The following is a 20,830-nucleotide window of genomic DNA, read 5'->3' on the forward strand; positions in this document are numbered from 1 at the left end:
CAGTGATTTTGAGGCTCACTACAATGTGACGTAGGAGTGTGGTTTTCCCCACCCACCAAATAGCTTAACAGGAGTGTATTAACATTTTGTATTAAAATAAACATGTCCACAGAACAGAATTTGCAAAGAAATCTGTTCAATTTTCTGTGATCAGTTGCTCCTCAAGAATGACTTTGAAAACAAGTTTGAAACATTTTAAGACAGTAAAATCACAATCTAATTCATAACCGCTGGAATCAGCACAGCTGCATAGTATCAGTACAACCATATATGAGGTTGCTTCAAACACACAACAGAAGTCCCGGTTTGTGTTTGTTAAATCAGGTTTATTTTGTGCATTAGCATAAAGGATGTAGCAGTGTATATTAACTTGTGTCCTGTCACATTTGCCACAAGAAGACGTGCAGAAACAGTGCAAAGTTAAATATGTGTGTGCGTGCACTTTGTAATGGCATTTGTGTGTGACTCATCGTTTCAGAAAGGCTTGAATAAACTCATCAAATAATCTTACTTGGTATTTTGAGCTGTAAACTGAATATCTTGTTCACCCATCTTCACCCATGTCTGTCTCTGTCACTGACTGCTGTTTATCTGACGTAACGCAGGAGAAAGATACACAGATGTGGGAACGGTGGGTGGGGAGAACCAGTTCATTTGCATTTAAAAGCACAGGCAACAACACGGCTACATTAAAATCTTAATCCAAAATCCACGTATTCAGCAGGGTTTCATAAATGATCTGATGGGTATTTTAAGCTGAATCTTTACAGACACATTATGGAAACGCCAAAGACTTATCATACATCTTGTAAAAAAGGGGTCCAATGTGAGCTTTTAAGGTATTTTAGTCTTGTTTTATACACAGTACACAGTAAAAAACTATGTTGTAGTGCTTTAACATTTTAGCCTTTGGTAGCAATGAATTTGGCTGAAATGTCTAGCACCTGAAGGTGGATGAACTGAGAATTAATTACGCTCAAGGTTTTTCTGTTTACCCTGCAGCTCCAAATAACACATGTGATGAGAATTCCTTCAGATGCCTTAACAAAGGCTGCATTCCTAAACGCTTCGTATGTGACCATGACAATGACTGCGGAGATGGCTCAGATGAATCACATGAATGCGGTAAGCATCTTTCCTGCAATCAATCTTTCCTGCAATTTTCACACTTTGCTAATAAATACCGCTCATGTATTTACAGTATTTCATCAGTACACCCTATGCCTTAAACATCTTACAAACCCAGAAGCAGAGTTGTTATTGAGAAATTATGATCTTTGATCTTTCTATAGTTGCCTACTTTGCCCTTTAGGAGTTAGGAAATACCAATATTATTCATAAAATAAATTGAATACCACCAAAACCAACATTGAAATAGTACAATTGTGCAGTATTTTAATAGAAAATGAGGCATTTCTCTGTTAATTAAAACTGTAGAGTGAGCCTTAGGCAGCTCTGAGCTCGTATTATTTGAACTGTACATTCTTAATCAAGAAGAACAATTTCGAGACAAGTCAATATTGTGCTTTAATTATTGGGGCTTTCTAATACTGTTTTAAAACTGTGTTTCATACTTAAAACTGAAACATCTGTGGGCTGTTTGATGGAGAACTTGAGCCCTGGTCTTCACAACATGAAAGGGAAGCCTCTCCACAGGACATCATCTGTATGCACACACCCTTGCCATTTATTACTGGATCTTATTGCACTGAGGTTAAAATATGAAATAGGAAGTATAGCGAATTATTCATAACAAAGAGATTCAAAGAGATCATCTCATTAGCTCTTCACTGTCGTCCAAGAAATATGCTAATTATTTTATTGGAAAGTAATATTATTATGCACTTGTGTTGTTTTACATCAACCTTCCTTAGTTCAGTTAAAGATTAGCATTCTGACATTGGTTACTAGTACTCTGTAATACTTTTAATACTTTTTTTTATTTATTAATGTAAGGTTTCTTTCTTCCTGTGCAAAACAAAATGAGTTTTTTATCAGAATGTACATGGAAGTGGGTCACGATTTAGACTATGCAGATCCTAACAGTAATATAGATGTTCTTGAGTCAAGTGGACATGTTTTACTCCTTACAGAATGGCTGTAATTGTAAACATTAGTTAACTATATTTATTAATATGAATTTGCAGGATTTTAAAAAAAATGTTTATCTTAATTTAAACATGCATTTCCATTAACAATTTTGTTAATTGTAATTAAATGATTCAACTAAAAAAATAATAATAATAATAATAAATAAATAAATAAACAAAAAACAAAAAGTGCCCCAGAAAAAGCTTTGAGATAAGATTTACTTTATGCTAGTGTATTGAGTGATTATCCCAGAATAAAGACGTTAGGGGCCATTCACATTTGGGGTCATTTGGGGTCTTTTGCACACGCAAGTTTGTTATTCTTTATGTGTAACCGAAAAAATGCTGGTGAAAACAAATTGACACATGTGCGAAGAAAGCCATTCCTGCACACCTCACACACGCTGCACCTGATCCCAGTTGCTTACATGCACGCCAATATACATCGATATGCAAGTTGACAAAACTAAAGTTTATATAATATCATGATGTTACTAAGCATGGATATGAAGCAGAAAGGAGGGATAATGAGTCAGGGACTCATGGCTAAGACTTCATAACATTAAGTCTCTGCCATCAGTCGGGTCTAAGACACAGATAATTCTATAAAACACATATTTTTGTAATTTTTAGAAATGTCATAATCATCATACATGCAAAGTCTCAGAATATTACTCCAGTTGTGCCTTTACATTGTTTTTCAGTTACATTTAGTATTGATTTCTGTTATTAATTTATAATAATAATTGTATAATAATAATAAACAAAGTGTTATATTTATTGAAAATAAATAAATATATTTAAACGTATTTATGATAATTATTTTAAATGTATATATTTAAAAATATATATTTAAATATTTTAAATATTTATAAAGTCAACCACATGATCGCTTTATTTCTTGGGGTAGGGGGTATGTTTGGGGTGGTTTCCCCCAGGGTGCCATTTAAACTAGAACTGCCACTGAATATAGGCAATGTATTTTGGTGCATTTAAACAAAACAGATGTATTACACAGATATATTTATTAAAGAAATATTTTAGTCACCAAACATTTAGAAATTGAAAGATATTACAATTAAATTTAAGCAAAATATTCCAAAAATAAATTACAACCTTCAAAGTTTCAACAAAATGTTTTACTTTTTTTGCTTCTCTTGATTTCTCCTCTTTTTAAAAATTGTATTTAATATATTTCTATAACATATACATTTGGGTGTACTAGTTTTTGGACCGTTATCGTAAGTTAATTTGTTAGATAAGCTCCAGATTTGGCTTCCAATTCAAAATATGAATTTAAAAGAAAGATTTGTGAGGGGTGTCTTTATATGCTGAGCACTGTGTGTATATATATATATATATATATATATATATATATATATATATATATATATATATATATATATATATGAATTGCTGTTATTATTAATTCATAACATGTACATTTTTATTTATCAAAGTATTATTAAATGTATTCAAATTAACAGTAGTTTACAAACGATTAATGAACGCAGAAAATATCTTAATCTGAGTAAAGAAGATACACTGTTTCGGATTTGGAAAAAGACAATGGTAAATATTGTAAAAGGTGATATAATTTTCATTTTTGGGGTGATTCAACCCTTTAACTGTTGTTTTCTTACCACTGTCATTTTTGTTGAATATTTATTTTTATGATTTTAAAAAGAAATGCAATATTAATATACACACAGGGTGTCAGTGTCAACACTTCCCATTCACTTAGGTGATGTCAATCATTGCCAAACTGAATTGTGGATCTGTCAGCACCACTTCAGTGGCGTTGGTCACTGCAGAAGTTGGGAATTTATCTAATTGTCAAGCGCCAACGGATGTTTCAGCCAATCCGATCACCTTATGCAAATACCCCAGCTCAGACAGTAGACAGTGGTCTAATTTCATTGTCTGATGCTGCTATGACGATCATGTCAGCCTCAACTACAGACACGCCATCCGTCAAGTGTTGACGCTGAAGCCCCGTGTGAATTAAGCTTTAATGTCTCTGGATGTTCGATGACACTATACAACTGCAGGGGTGTTTCAAGTTTTTTTTCAGGATATTTTGATGCCTTATGGAAAAATTTAAATTAAAATTTGCTTATAGTTTATCAAGGCCTTTAAAACTGTCCACTGAGTTTTATTGTAAAAAAAAATGTTGCTCACATAAATTTAATTAAGACTCTTCAAGTCATTTCAACTTGCATCAATTAAGCTGACTTAAAACACCAAGTTAAAATTTGTTTCATCCTGATTAACTTTATATATTAATTTGACCTTTACAATGTACAGGGATAGTTCACCCAAAAATGAACATTTACTCATCATTTATTCACCCTCAAGTGGTTGCAAACATTTATGACCTTGGGCCAGATGCACCGGTGTACGCAAGTTAAAACTTAGCCTAGTTGTGACTTAAAGGGACTCTAAATTACAATTTACAGACTCCTAGATATTTTTGTATTGCCCCACTAAACTTAGTTTGAACATAATGCTACGTTCAAACTAAATATTTATGGCAGCCTCTAATCTTCTAATCTTGCTGTCATCCCTTTTCTATAGTTATACATGAGGGGGCCATGTGTAATGGTAGAAAAGGAATGACAGCAAGATTAGTTTAGGCTTTTTATTGGATATTACATCATTCAATGCGACTATGCATGACTTTACCAAGAGCTTATGACCAGGGGTGGATTTAGTGTTTTTGGGGCCCTAAGCAATTCCAGCCATGGGGCCCAAGTCCTGAAATGCACCCTTTCTACTTTTATTTAGTTTTTATTTATATAAAATTTCCTTTTCTACATTTTAAATGATTATTTTTGTAATTGTAAAATGAATTTACAACTAAAAATGACAAATATAGTTTTTATAAATTTGACTGCTGGACTGCTCCATGATGGTGATTTTATTTTGTATTATTATTATTATTATTATTATTATTATTATTATTATTATTATTATTATTATTATTATTATTATTATTATTACTACACAACATGACATTATTATAATAATATAATATTTGATTGTATAATTATATTTAATTATGTTAAAATAGTATTTGTTTAATTCTCAACATACAAAATATGATAGAAAACAATGTTATATATATAGTTTATAGTTATAATTTCTATACTTCTAGATATTTATTGGGGGCCCCCAGATTTTCTGGTGCCCTAAGCGGCTGCTTACCTCACTTTTTGGTTAAATCTGCCCCTGCTTACGACCTACTAACTAGTTTACCATAAGTACACGTGGTGCAACCGAAGTAAGGACAAATTTAGTTACAAACTAGCTAGAAGTTATTAAGACCCTAGTGTGAACTTTACCTTCCAGTTTAGGAAAGAACTTACGAACAGCTGGTGCAACCCTACCCTGGTGGGTTTTTTTTTTTAATGTTGACCACATCAATAATAACTATGGAAGTCAAAACCAGTTTCCAACATTCTTCAGAATCGCTTCATTTGTGCTTCACAGAAGAAAGAAACTCAAACAAGCTTGGAACAAGTAGAGAGTGAATAAAAGCTGTCAGAGTTTCATTTTAGTGTGTGTGAGCTGTCTCTTTAAGCCCTGTGTTTGGTGTCAGCGTGTGTCAGTGTGCTGACAGTCGTCACTCTTCACACAGTGTACCGTTCATGTGGACCGGATGAGTTTCGCTGTGCTGATGGCCGATGCCTGCTCAGCGCCCAGTGGGAGTGTGATGGTTACCCAGACTGCCCTGACCACTCTGATGAGCTGCCCCTCAACCTTAAATGCCTGGCTGCCGGTAATGGCCCAACAGAGCCGTGCTTGAAATGTGTTTGACTGATGGATGTGGGGCTTACTGAACATCTGAGGGAATACAAGTTCCCAAGTAACATCATTGATAAAAGCAGGGGGTTGAAGTGAATAACTTTGACCTGCAGGGATGGCATGTTTTCTTAGAGTGCCAAACATTTAGATATAAAAGAAGGCCTTGCACTTAGTGGCAGTTGCAGAAAGCTTGAAATGACATTTGTTGAGAACATTTATGCTTTTAGCATTACAGAGTTTAAGCTATTTGCTTGTTTTATCCAAAAGCATTTTTATATTTTCAGATTGGTTTTCAAAAACATCATGTCTTTATAGTTTGAATGGCTTTCTGCTTTTCTCTAATACATTTGCTCTGCTTGCTTTATTTATAGAGAGCTTGTGCAACAGTTCGTTTTTCATGTGCTCAAATGGCCGCTGTATTTCTGAGAAGAGTTTATGTGACATGAAAGATGACTGTGGAGATCGGTCAGATGAGAAAAACTGCAATGTCAACGAATGTCTCAACCGGCGAGTCAGCGGCTGTACCCAGGATTGCCAGGACCTACCAGTGGGATACAAGGTTGGTTGATAATACCATTTACATTTATTCATTTAGCGGAGGCTTTTATCTGACCTACAAATGAAGACCTACAAGAAGCACTTTGTAAGAATGGGTTTCTACTACAGCAGTTCGAACTGTAGTTTTGCCAAATGACTAAAAAGTTATCAGTATGATGGTGAAAACTGTGCATTTCTAGTCAAACCATCCTTTGCTGTTATGGGATTGTATTGTATTGCAATATGGAGCAATTAAAATTATTTTGTATGATTAAATGATAAATGATGAAATTATTTAATGACAATAACTTGCAATGGTTACAACTGAAATAGTTACAAAATAACCGTATAAAAAGATTAAACATGAAATGATAAAAACATATTATATAAATTGTACCCAGCTTAAAGGGCCACGAAACCCCCCTGTCTCAGCAGTTTGGAAAAGTCAGGAGAGTGTGTGTGTCCAGCTCTGTTTAGGTGGGAGTGTTGGGGGAGGGAAAGAGGGAAGGTTTTGCATAAAAATGGGAGTTTCAGTTTGGGCACACGCTGATTTTCACAGAGGCAAAACAAACACACAGACGCAGGGGGGAAAGACAGTGACTGTGTTTTCATGAACAACAGTAATCGAATTATTTGGCAAATTATAAATTTTTTCGACTTTAACTGCAGTTTGGCACTTTCACTTTCATTTAGGAACATTTCATGCATGCCCTGTGGCAAACAAGATATTTTAGAGTGTAACTTTAATGGAAAGTTTGATACCGCACAGCGAATGGGAGAAAAAAAAACCTCTGCATTTCTCAGTAACTTAGATGCACTCAGTAGGTAGCGTCAGAAAGCCGTGTGTGTATAGACTATCCTGTCACAAAATGTGACGAAAATTATACATGACGGTAATAGTTTGATTAAGGTGTTTACATGTTTACACTTGGAGAGCAGCAATTACAGAGGATCTTTCAGTTTATAATATTGTACTATAATAGTGCAGTGATATTAACGTACTGTTAACTTAGTAACTAAATCATTTTGACTCAAACTGAAAGAGTATTGCTGACAATAAGAACTAACTTTGTCGTCCGAATAAACAAACAAACACCGATCACATGCGCTTACCAAATCTGTAGAGACAGAACAATCAACACCAACTGGAGCAGTGTCATTTTTAAAAGGAGACTAGCAGCAAATCCAGATTTTTCAGATGCATTTCCAGATGCAAAAAGCTCTCGGGTAAAAAAGTTCTTTTTTGTTTGAACCAAGTCTTTCTCATGAATTAATGCTGCACACTCAGAGACATCACGATGTACTCGCAGGTAGAGACCACTCAGAGACGTCACGATGTACTCGCAGGTAGAGACATCCACTCTCCACACTGGCTTACACGCAAGGATATAATCGCCGTGACGTAGCTTAAAAAATTAGTTTCAAACCGGAAGAAAGAATTTGCTCAAAATAACGCAAAAAACCAATGCAGGTGTCTGTGGTCCTTTAAGGTAATCAAAAATCACTGTTTACATGGTAGTCTAGACTCTTAATCAGGGAATTGTCTTAATCATATTAAAATCGGAGCATTGGTGTCCATGTACGTACTCATTGAAAGTGCCAGATGATGTCGCAAGCTTTCAGAGACAGTGCATTCCTCTGCCTTTAAGATGATTCTGTGAGCCCTAAAATGTGTCATTAAGTTTGACATGTTTCCCCCTTACACGCAACTTTTGTAAAGCATCTGCTTCATGTTGCTGTGTCAAAATCCTTGCTTGTAAAATATGCTTTAAAACTTTAAGCAAGTTTGATGAACACGTGCATGTTGATCTGAAGAGATTCGCTCTCGCTCACCAAATACGCTGTGCTGTGTGCATTGCGTGCGTGTGTCCGTTCCCTAAGCAACAAGAACAAACGCCTGTCATCACTTGTCCGGATTCCTCAAAGTTGTTTAGAATTAAATGTTTAGAGATGGTGTGACAACTTGTACCTATGTGAGCCTTTGTTGCACCCCTTGATGCTTCTTACGTCCTTGTCGCAGCATCAGTGGCACCGAAATTAGGCAAGGAAATTCATATGGTGATACGATTTTGTAACATACATAACAGATATAATAGTGGGGGGGGGGAATCATTGCAAAAAACTATGGAACTTTGTTATCTTTAACTTGTTTTTTTATCTGTAAGCTTTACCCAAAAATAACTGATTTGGTAATACATATGATAATGATTACAGTGCTATTGATTCTTTTTCAGAGCTTGGAAAACAAATTGGAGCTATAATACTGTATTTAATATATTATGACTATAAAAAATATATAGCAACAATAATGACAGTACATATATTGCAAAAAACATTAATAGCATCAAAATCTTTTTTCATTCTCTGCTTATTTGAATTTGCAGGTTTTGCTCAAATGTAACTATGATGACTTGATTTGCAGGAGCTGCTGTGTTATTGTTTCTGTAAGGTCTTTTCACTGAATTACTTGGGCAAACATCCAAAGAACAAAGTGAAAAAAAAACTATAAGAACGATTTGTCCCAGTTTTTGTTTCATTGGTACAGTACTTAATTGGCATGTTCAGACGGAGGTGCCTGCGGGAGCTGTCTAGAGGCATGCCTGACGGGGGACATTTCATTCTCTCATTCTTTCAGTTACAGACACATCTGCTGTGTTACTGATGGCCAAACCAGGTGTCAGGAGTCCCATGTTCACATGACCTCTGATCATCTGAGGTGTTCGGAGGCAGTGACAGAGTTCAAACCAGTCACTCTCGAAATAGATAAAGGTGTCAGAGATACTGTATATACTGTAGTTGAGTCAAAGAGCCTGACCTCAATCACTGTGGTATAAATGAAGGGATCATAAGAAAGCCACTGAAGTTCTTGACTGAGCAAAGAGCATCAGATGGAATTCAGTTGCAATAGAACATTTGGAATAACATAGAAGTTGAGAACCTGACATGGAAAATATAAACAACCTCATTTAACTGATTTATTTATTTTATTTAATCAATTAAACTATGCAATTGTTTTCATGTACAGTAAACAAACTGCTAAAAGTGGTTTCAAGCAGTTTTGTCCACATTACAGTTTCACATCTCCAAATGATTTGGTATATCAAAGATTCTTACAACTTAGAGCAGCACATCAACCAAAACCCATAAAAAAACAACTTTACATTGCATTCTTTCATTTTACAGACACATTTATCTAAAACAGCTTAGAAATGAGGACAATATAAATAATCAAAGCAAGAAAGTAAAGTAGATTGAGTAGAAAATAGATTGTTTTAGCAATAGAAGGTCAAATGTTGACAAAAAAAGATGAATCCTAGACGTATCTTTAGAATAACTAAAGACTCGGCTGACATCTCAGTCAATAGAGGCAATTCAAATTGGCAAACTGCTACGCCAAATCCCAGTTGGTCTAATGCATTACAAAGAGCTTTTTTGTATGTAGAAAATAGAGTTTAAGTTGTAAGAATATCAAAAATAGCATCCAAGGCTTAGATGGCAATGCACAATACGCTATTTCTAACTATAAGAGCAGTTCAAGAACAAAAAACCCGAATGTCTTGACGTAGATTATCTGAACAACATCTATGCATGCAATAACTGTAGAGTAAGAGGAATCCCAGCTGAATTCACAGAACGTTCCATAAAATTAGAAGAGCATTTTTGGATTCAATGTTATTTAAGTGAAGTTTTATAAACTAATTTCAAGAGGAGCACGTGATACAATTGATCGCAGCTGGTCTCACATCTGTAATCAGCTATAATCCAATCAGATTGATCCAAGTCTACAATAAATAGACCGATTTTACCGTACTGCCTTATCTTCGTTTTGGAAGAATGCCTACTTCCACCCCATCTCCTCCTTTTCCTCTTTTTACCAAGGGGCGCTCTCAGGCCTACCTGATCTCAGACCTCCTTACATGCTAATGGACCGTTTCCACTGACTGGTACAGTACGGGTCGGTATGGGTCACCTTTATTAGACTTGGATTTCCACTGCTTAAAGGGTATATATAAATATATAATTATATATTATATATGCGATTATATAAAATAAATAAATAAATGCTACATAAATGAACACACACAGCCCCTTACAGTCTTTGATATGTTACCAATTACAGTAAAACTACACACAACATACATTTAGTCCTTATTTGGGTTCAAAAACAATACACAACATATAGCCCAGTCAGAGCAAACCTCTCATCTGTATCTTTAATCCTCAGCAGCACATGTAACCTCTGTTAGAAAGTAATTCCATCATTCTGAGTTCATAATAGTCCAAAAGGCGATGATAAACATGGCAGTTTGTTCATGCTTTAGGTTGGTGAAATAATCATTTGCTCATTTTTTTCCAGCTTCTCCTTTGTTTTTTGTTTTTTTGCACTTCACTCTCGTGTTTGTCCGTTTCCGAAAGCATCGGATGTCAAAAGCACTTCAATAATCTCGCACATGTTATTATCATCAGCTCAAAAAGTTCATTATTTTAAATGTAGACGTCCCTCGAGCGGTCGTGAGCTCCCTGGAGAAAGTGAAACCACTCACACTTTTAGACGGCCTCATAAAACAAAAACAGGACATGGCAGATTTTGTTCTTCTTGGCTTTGTGGCTGTACATCAAGACAACGACAAGGTTTGTTTGAGCTAGGGTCAACTATGGCTTGTTATTATATGTATATAGTATTATGGTGTAATGTCTCGGCTGTGTATTTAAAAATTACAGTTTCTTTGTTTTCATACTCTGCTTGTGTATGCGCGAGTGACGATTCTCTGTAAACTAATAGCATTCAGCTGCGTGTCTAGCTGCGCCTTTTGGTACCCTTTTGCTGTGCTAGGTACCCTTTGTAAAGGGTACTCAAAAAGTGATACAATATAGTTCGCTTTCAGGTAACCTTTGACAGTGGAAATGACCATAAAGGCACACCAAACCACCCAGTGGAAACGGGCCATAATTGACCAGGCGGGAGCCATGGGATGAATTTTCTCAGAGCTCGGGGTTCTCTCCCAGGACAGCATGCCAAACCTGCAAATAACGTCAAGCAATATCGAAGTGTGAACTCTTGAAACAATGTTTTGGAAAAGTCTCAGTAGATTGAATATGAAACAATTTCCATAGTAGTCCAAAAAAACCTAGTAATTTTTTGAGTGTACAAAAGTTAGTCAGCGACACAGAACATACACTCACACAAAAAAGAAAAGGAGGAGAAATGGGGTGGAGCCATCATATTTTAAATATTAAACTTTACAGATAATTTTTTTCATTTTTAGCAATGTTTTGTAGGCTTTTTATTTCTTGTAATTGACGTCAAAGTATTCTAAAATATTTTCACATTTTACTGAAATTGAAGAAGGGAATAACAGACATTACTTTTGCTTTATGTATGTGAAGTTTCACGTACTTTAACATAATGTAGATGAAATCTTCTATTAGCATTCTGGGGACATTAATATAACACGAGACTGAATCTTTATTAGTATTAAAAAATATGTTAATACATCATCTAAAATAATCATCTATATTTTGAATGAAAAGAATGTAATGTTATATAACTTAATGGGCTCATTAAGGGAACTTTTTAGAATCTAAAATTGTTAGCTGGGATCATTGACTCTGTTTGTTGATTTATTAAATATTTACACCTGATGTGTAACGTCCATTTCTCTTTGCATTGCAGCAATATGATGTGCCTTACTTTCTGATAATTCAACATGCTGTCATCAATTATTCCTCTTTAATAGTTTACTCATTTAAAGTCCAAACATCTCAAATAATCATTTTCTCCCCTGTGTGTGTGTCTAGTGTAAGTGCTGGCCAGGATTTCACCTGAAGAATGATGGGAGAACGTGTGTTGACATTGACGAATGCTCCACCACCCTGCCCTGCAGTCAGAACTGCACCAACACATACGGTTCCTATAAGTGTTTGTGTGTGGACGGCTATGAAGCTTCCAGAAAAGACCCCAACAGCTGCAAGTCTCTTTCAGGTAGATATCATTCGGCGAATTCCCTCAAGAATCTCTCAACTGAACCTGATGATTTCAGGCTTTGTTAACTTCACAATTGACCAGCTCCTTCTCATCAAGTCACTTTTATATTTCTCACAGCTGAAGAACCATTCCTTATACTTGCTGATCTTCACGAAATCAGAAAATTAAGCGTTGATGGATCCAATTACACTCTCCTGAAGCAGGTAAAGCTCTACGTTGACTGTTTTTCTAATTGCATTCCCTCATTTATTATTTTCATATCACTCTTTATTGAACGGTTGCCTGTGTAATCTGGCCAGCTGAGACTGCAGCACTGCTACACGAAATTGTTAGTGGACTTCAGAGACCTGATCATAAGATGAAACTGCTGTGTTTGTAAAAGGCTAATGGTGGACCAATTAAGCTGCGGTGACACAGCTGTGATAACAACATAGTGTCTGTTGTCTCCCATGCCCTTTAAAAACACTAATTGAAGTCATTAACTAGTCTCCCGGCTTGATGGAACTAGAACCAGATCGTCAACTGTTTAAAAACACAAGTGCTTGTTTTGCTGGTCTTGTGTGCCTTTTATATTCAACGTCAGTCTAGAGATTCTGTGTTTCATGAATCTATAGCTCCAACAAACATCTGTAAATCTCATCGTAACTACAGGAACTACAGCTCTTGATTTGTGGTTACATTAAACATGCACATGATCAAGCAAAATAAGCAAGCTAACATGCACTACTATTTATAGCTTCCATTCCAATTGTATTCTTCATCCTTTAGTTTGTGAGGAGAATTAAAGTGACATTTAATTCACAGTGCAAGTGCGTTCTGATCTGACATGCTGCAGTGTAACCTATCAACACATTGAAGGACAAAAATAAAGATGACATGTTTATTAGTTACAGAAATAATCCGACATTATTTTGACGTTTTTAATAGCAGGTGTTATCTATCCACCATGACTGGTGCGTGGAACAAAAGAAGTGAAATAATTGTGATTGCTAGTTAGTTTCTCCATCAATACATTGTACAGTTAAGCACCAAGTTCACACACAGTGTATGAAATTCACTCAAATTGACAACTATACTTTTTTTAAGGGTCAAATGATCTTACTTGTCCCTACTACCGCAGTAGACTATATACCTAATTTTATTGACACACTGAAGTAAATTATATAAATAAAACCAAAGATATAACAATACTTAATATAGATTAGGATTGTAGCTGGGTTTTATTTTTTAATCAAATTTAATGTAAACTGTGACTGACTGGCATGGTTCGTGCAGTGACCACCTCTGTTCACTCTCCACTTGATTGGCGTATAGCACGCGTGAAGTGGCCACGAGAAACAAGAGCCACGCTCAGTACTGTATGCTGATAAACACCAAGATAAGTCACAGATTAACAGACTCCTTAGCAGGCGCAAGTTTACTACATGTACAATCTGATGACTCAGTGCACTTTAATTTTCTTTTTTATTTATAATAGTAAGTTTTTAATTAAGTTTTGGAGAGACATGATAAAAGTTATCCTGTTATATATAAAGTACATATATCTTAATGTTTATCTATCTTAAATCTAAAATATATCCATGATCAAAATAATGGTAAAAATGTAAACGTCCATATTTTAAAACAATGTTATGATGTATTCGGTACAGTGGAGTTTGTTGTTTGATGCGCCACCTGGTGGATGTTCTGTGAAGCACAACACATTTATTTCAATTCCAAACCGCGTTTGGAAGGTATGCTGTGGCTGGCCGCACAACGAAATGAGGCGAGCCGCGGTAAAAAAACGCCCATTTTTAATGGCCCCATCTGTGGTCTACATCAGGGGTGCTCTTTTTCTTCTTCTTATGAGTTTTATTGGTGTTTAGCATACAACTTCTAGGTGCAGTATCGCCACCTGCTGGTTAGAAGTGTTGGCCATACTCGTACCATACCTGCCAACATTCGGGAGATTTTATCAGGGTTTATTGGGGGGGGTTGGAATTCCGGGAGTTTTCCGGGAGACAGAGCAGTACGGAAGGTGGGCGGGAGAAGGCTTTGAAATACGGAAGACTCCCGGGAAAAACGGGAGTATTGGCAGGTATGGCTCGCACTTCCATTTTTAGAAAAGTAAAAAAAAACAAAGACAGAAAATTCTACACAACTTTTGTAAAAATAGAATTAAAAATTATATACAATCCTCACCTTACTTTTTTTTTGTGCACTTTAACCAAATTAAAATTCATGTTCAACTCTTTTCAAATTTAAAATAAATACTTTCCTTTTCCTATTGTACTTTGGATATTTCATAATAATGTATTAATGTACAATAATCATATTTTCTACTCTGATGTTGTTTCATTTTGTGCAATGCACTGTTGAGTCATGTATGTCCAAATCTAATTCTTGAAATTATATTCTCTTCCCTCCTACTTCTAATTGTTATTCTTCCTTTATCCACATTTCTTTGTATATTAAACAACCACCTCCCATTTTTTCCTTTCTCCCATTGTTTTTGCCTCCTATTTCCAAATCACTTGATTAAAACCTTCATCTAACTTTTACCATATTTTACTTCCATGTCTATAATTGATTTCCTGTAGCTTCTTTAGCACCCTCATCTCCCAACTGATTCTCTGTTATTCCACTATGAGCTTGAACCATCAGGCATGCTCAACCCTGCTCCTGGAGATCTACCTTCCTGCTGAGTCCAGCTCCAACCCTCATCAAACACACCTGAACCAATTAATCAGGACCTGAACAGCACTGGATAATTACAGGCAGGTGTGTTTGATATGGGTTGCAACTGAAATCTGCAGGGGGGTAGATCTCCAGGAGCAGGGTTGGTCCCCCTGGGGTACATCAATGCACATATCAGATTTGATTACTTGAAAACATTTTAAGTAATTTCCCAAGTGATTCTCATCACAATTTAAAACTTTTCACATTTTTCACAGGACAGCAGTTGGGACTAAATTCCAGATTTACTAATTAGGGCAAATTAGATTGAGAGCTCAATCCCATTAAAGCACCAAAGGGACTGGAAAGTTCTGCAGGTTAACTAATGACAATTCACAAATTAAAGAACATAACAATACTTTCTGTAATGACCACAGCAATCTACAAAGACAATTTAAGTTGTAAACAAGCAGAGCTGATGATAATTATGTATAAGTATTGTATTTGCAAATCTTAGTAAATAACATTGCATTTAACTAAAATTGTCTCGTCGTCGTTTTGCAACTGAAATGGAAAATCTTACTAATTAAATGCATTTGCAATTAGGTCAGCCATAAAAATGTTTAGGGAATTTTCATAAACCAATTTTGAGAGGGTCACGTGATGTGATTGATCGCAGCTGATCTCACCTCAACAATCATTGATAAACCAATCAGATCAATCCAAGCCTCTAATAAATAACCCAGTGTGTCTTACCTTCCTTATGCTGTGGTCACACTCGAGTTTGAGCATGTGAAATTCTGTAGTATGGCGCTGCAAAAAGGGATGGGATTAAACAAGATGATTAGACATTTAAAAAGCGACCTGCACTGAGAGGTCATGTTTTGATTTTCAATTGGTCTTACGCAGTCATGTGATGCGATTTCGCAGGTCAGAGTTCACAAAGCTTGAACTTCGCTCTGCAGCGAACTGCAAAACTTGTCGCACGGGCTTGCATTTCGGTCTGACACATTCACATGCGTATGCATGGAAGTCTATGGGGAGAAAAGTGCAGTGTGACCACAGCTTGATCCTCATTTTTGAAGAATCCCCTCATCCACCCAATCTCCCCCTTTCCTCTTTTACCAGCGGGAGCTCTCGAAACCTACTTGATCTTGGACCCCCTTCAATGCTATATGACTAGGCAGGAGCCCTGGGCTCAAGTATCTCTGAGCTCAGGGTTCTCTCCTGAGACAGCATGCCAAATCTGCAATTAGGATCAAGCAATAGATGTTGATGTTGCAGGACATCAACTGAGGCTAAACCTCATAATCGCCATCTTTGCAGAATATAACATTAAGTTAGTGTAAAGTAACATTTATCTCTACCAAGACTGTGGAAAAAGTAAACAGCACAAGCATGCACACACCAGTATAAACATGCAAGAAAATTAGCACGTAGAAAAATAGCAAGCACATACCATGGCACTCAACATTTTCAGATACCTCAGTTTTTACAGTCCACACAACAAAAACATCATTTGACAGACTTCTCCACCTGAAGAGCCTCTTTAAAAGCTGTTTTCACGGGACAAAAAAGCCAACTTACTAATGCTGCTTTTTTCAAAAAAGTATTGTTTTTCAAAACCATGTAGTGCAGACATTAAAACAGCTCATTACAAGTACTTAGTTACAGTGCAGCTGTCAATAATCGGCAATAAAGACCAGTTATGCATCCAATGTAGAATTCAAAAAGTAAAATAAGCAATAATACAGATCCTACAGGGTAAAGCATTATTAAATAGGTCTGCACGATTAATCGATTTTAAACCAAAATCCCGATTTGAAGAGGTGCGATTTTTTTTTTAATTTATTTATTTATTTTTTTTTTTTTATTATTTTTTTTTTTTTCCAAATTGCAAAAGCTGCGATTATTTCGATTATTACTATGGCGAGGGAGGCGAGAGCAGGTAATTAAAACGATCCAAATAACATTACTTAAAAAGCAGACAACTGTTACTGCAGAACCCACGAGCTCCTATTTCACTACTATATAGCAAAAAGCGTCCCGGTGTGCAAGGGCCTTAAGAGTTTAAATAAACAGCAGCATAGTGAAGCATACTTTAATATTATTCTTGGTCTTTCTTTGATGCTGTTAAAACCACCACATCAAACCTGCAGCTCTTTTATGAAATTATAGTAAATCGCTTTTTAAATCGCAATCGAACTTTTGATCACATATATCGCAATTAGAGTTTTTCTCCAAATCATGCAGCCCTATGATTAAATAGTATGCATGGTTAACATTAATTTTATTACAGCAAAATTCTATTATCAGCAAAGCCCAAAATGTAGGCTTTAAAGCTCTGCATCACATGCTGTACTTTGTTTGGAGAAAGGAAAACTTCTTTGAGTTACTTTGCAACAATGCATTTGCTCTATGAAATGTCATTTTGATTTTCTGTTCTGATTGGCTGAGTGTAGCAAGTTGAGTTTCCCTATGCTATTATCCACAGCTGGTGTCATTAAAGGCCTGCAGTCATTAACAGCAAAATGATGATTCAAAGTGAAATGTGACTTTCCTCAATTCTGCGCTCGTTACATTATTCATACCAATTGAGGCTGTCATCCAAGGAAATGTCTATAGGCTCTCGGAAAGCGTTTGCCTTTTATGGGGAAATCTCATCGGCAGTCATCCACTTTCATTTATTCTGTTGTGTTTAATAAGAGTAAAAGGAAGTAGGCTTTTGCCCTTAAATATGAGTGGCCCCTGTGGCCTCTTCCCGGCAGCCGAGGTCTTTGTGCACCTCATGCTAGCACAGTGCATGATCTCGTTCGCTGCATTGAATGCTAGTTACCTATTTATCGAGCTACCATACAGTTTCCATAATTAAAGCATTGGCTGCTCCTTCAGTTTGAAACGTTGCCAGTGCGGTATGTAAAGAGATAATATACAGTCACTTGATCATTAGAAGCCCGTTTTTATCACCCTGAATGACTTTATTTTGTTATAATGGGTGTCTAAATGTACAGTTTCGGAAATTATTTGTCATCTGAACTATGCCAAGGTAAAAAAATGCTGAAAATAGCTGGCTTCACAATAAGATGAACATCTCTGCAGTATTGAACTATTAATGTCAAGGTTGCAGTTCGTAATATAAATAATATATAATTAATATATTAAATAATGTTTTATTAAGTAGTATAATTATATAGTATAATTATTATATTATATTATATTATATTATATTATATTATATTATATTATATTATATTATATTACTTCATATCATTCATTTACTTTTCGGCTTAGTCCCTTTATTAATCTGTGGTGAACTGCCAATTTATCCAGCAAATGTTTTACGCAGTGGATGCCATCTGCAACCGATCGCTGCCCTTCCATCTGCAACCCATCACTGGGAAACATATATTATATTATATTATATTATATTATATTATATTATATTATATTATATTATATTATATTATATTATATTATATTATATTATATTATATTATATTATTGATTGATTGCAAGATATTAACATTTTAATCAAGTCACTTGTATTTCTGTAATGCTTTATATCATGGATCTCAAACTCCAAAAAAAATCCAATCTTAAAACTATAGTTATATTATTAATTTAATAATTTTCTCAAAAAACTGTAATGGCATATTTTCCTTTTTCTGTTTATCCAAGTGAAACTTAATTTCTGGAGGGCTGTGGCTCTGCACAGTTTTGCTCCAACCCTAATCAAACACAGTTATCCAACTAATTAATGTGTTCAATACTACTAGAGACTAATAAGCAGGTGTGAGTTGGAGAGGTTAGAGCTAAAATCTGCAGAGCTGCGGCCCTCCAGGAATTAAGTTTCACTTGGATGAACAGAAAAAGGAAAAAAAAGGCCATTACAGTTTTTTGAGAAGATTATTAAATTAATAATATGACAACAGTTTTAAGATTGAATATTTTTTATTTGACCCGTTCAGAACTGAATTATGTTCTAAGTTTCTGAAAAATGTAAAAGTCTGTTTTTACAGTTCTTGAGGCTTCTATAAATGAGACCAAATTATAATAATAAAAATTTTACAACCTTTAAGTGTATATATATATAAATATCTTTCAACGGACATCAGGTCAGAACAGTTGTACTTCCCGAACATTATACTAACATAGAATACAAAAAAAAGAATAATAATAAAACATACATGATTGCTGGTATAATTTTTAAATTTAATTTCAAAGTCACAAATATTAAGATTGAAACATTTACTGTAACATTTATTTTAACGCGAGCTGTCACTGGAGTGGTACCTTTTCAGAAGATACAAATTTGTACCTAAAAGGTCCATATTAATACCTCAAGGGTACAAATAAGTACCTAAAAAGTACAAAAGTGTTTCTCTTAAAATTTTTAGGTACTAATATATACTTTTGAGGTACCAATATGAACCCTTTAAGTACAAATGTGTGTTTTTTTAAAAGGTACCACTGCAGTGACGTACCTTGCGTACCTTTATTTCTGAGAGTGTATAGCTTGCACCCTGTTTACAACCAACGTTACCTTCATCTTACTCATCACTCCACATCTGTGTGTACATCTGGGATATTTCCACCTGCTATACAGTTGAAGTCAGAATTATTAGTCAACAATCGTTATTTATTAGTGACAACCATCAACTCTCTTGGGCTGCAGCCTTTAAATTAGATGAAATGCTCAGGAACCACAAAAAAAAACACAGGCTGAGGTGATATAAAATTAAAACAAATTACATTTTTATTAAATTATACTTTTTATTATTTTTTTAAATTCCATTTTCACAACATTAATTTCTGTTTTTATCTGACAACTTCTGCCTTGATGAGCCTAAAAATCTGGAAATAAATCCGACCCAATATTTTCACTATAATAAAATCAACATTGAAACTCCTGTTAGCAAGCTTAATTTGCCTTTTTTTTCTACAGGTAGAAACATCCATTTTGCAAATATTAAATATCTATAGACTGCTCATTTCTGCCTTGCTTTTAATGCTCCAGTGTTTGACCTGTATGGATCTGTCTTTTGTTATCACTGATGTCACATGAAAAAACCAACGCAGTCTCTCGGCAATTTGTAACATTTTGATTTAGTGGCTAATTCGTATGAATAAATACGATCTAATTCATACAATTTAGTACGATTTGCTCATCACCCAATGACGGTTGGGTTTAGGGGGAGGGTTGGGTACCACGCCACCTTTTTAAAATCGCACATTTTTGTACGACTTAACAAATTAGCCAGTAAACTGACAAAATGTAAAATACTTACGTTTTCTCGTGAGATCAGGCTGGAAAAAACACATCTTGTTTGCGTCCCTGCGATAAGCTTAGAGTTTCTGCCCTCAAAATAAGACTAGAGGTCTTTTTTGAGGTCTCGCAGTGCTGATGATCTGATGTGGGTATCAGAGCTTTTCTTCATCTGTCATCATGCCCGTCACCCAAATCTTAACAGCCACGCTGAAGGAAGAGAAGGGCTAGTAAATGCCAGACTGAGTGACAGCAGCCTGACATGAACATGACAGTAACGAATGTACCCTCAGCATTCCTTCCCAACTGCTTCCCTGGATTCTCAGTGGATTCTCATCTACTGTGCTCTTTTCCAAAATCAATACGACCAACAGACATCAAAAGAAATGCTTTCTCTGTATATTTCGCATCTCAAGTACATCCTTTGCCAGATCCTGTCGAGATACATACGCATACACAGAAGTGGCTAATTAAGCCCCGCAGCTAATT

At 35.5% G+C, this 20,830-nt stretch overlaps 1 protein-coding gene across 1 annotated transcript in view; it reads left to right on the forward strand.

Annotated features, from left to right (window-relative positions):
• Nucleotides 1–20,830, forward strand: part of lrp1bb (low density lipoprotein receptor-related protein 1Bb) — a 625,723-nt gene that overhangs the window by 508,179 nt on the left and 96,714 nt on the right. Inside the window, exons 53-57 of the mRNA XM_056465638.1 lie at nucleotides 1,003–1,125; nucleotides 5,731–5,871; nucleotides 6,269–6,456; nucleotides 12,234–12,417; nucleotides 12,538–12,623. Coding sequence (XP_056321613.1) covers nucleotides 1,003–1,125; nucleotides 5,731–5,871; nucleotides 6,269–6,456; nucleotides 12,234–12,417; nucleotides 12,538–12,623 — 722 coding nt within the window. The remainder of the gene's footprint in view (nucleotides 1–1,002; nucleotides 1,126–5,730; nucleotides 5,872–6,268; nucleotides 6,457–12,233; nucleotides 12,418–12,537; nucleotides 12,624–20,830) is intronic.

This window comes from Danio aesculapii, chromosome 9, assembly GCF_903798145.1.
Source record: "Danio aesculapii chromosome 9, fDanAes4.1, whole genome shotgun sequence".
NCBI lineage: Eukaryota > Metazoa > Chordata > Actinopteri > Cypriniformes > Danionidae > Danio > Danio aesculapii.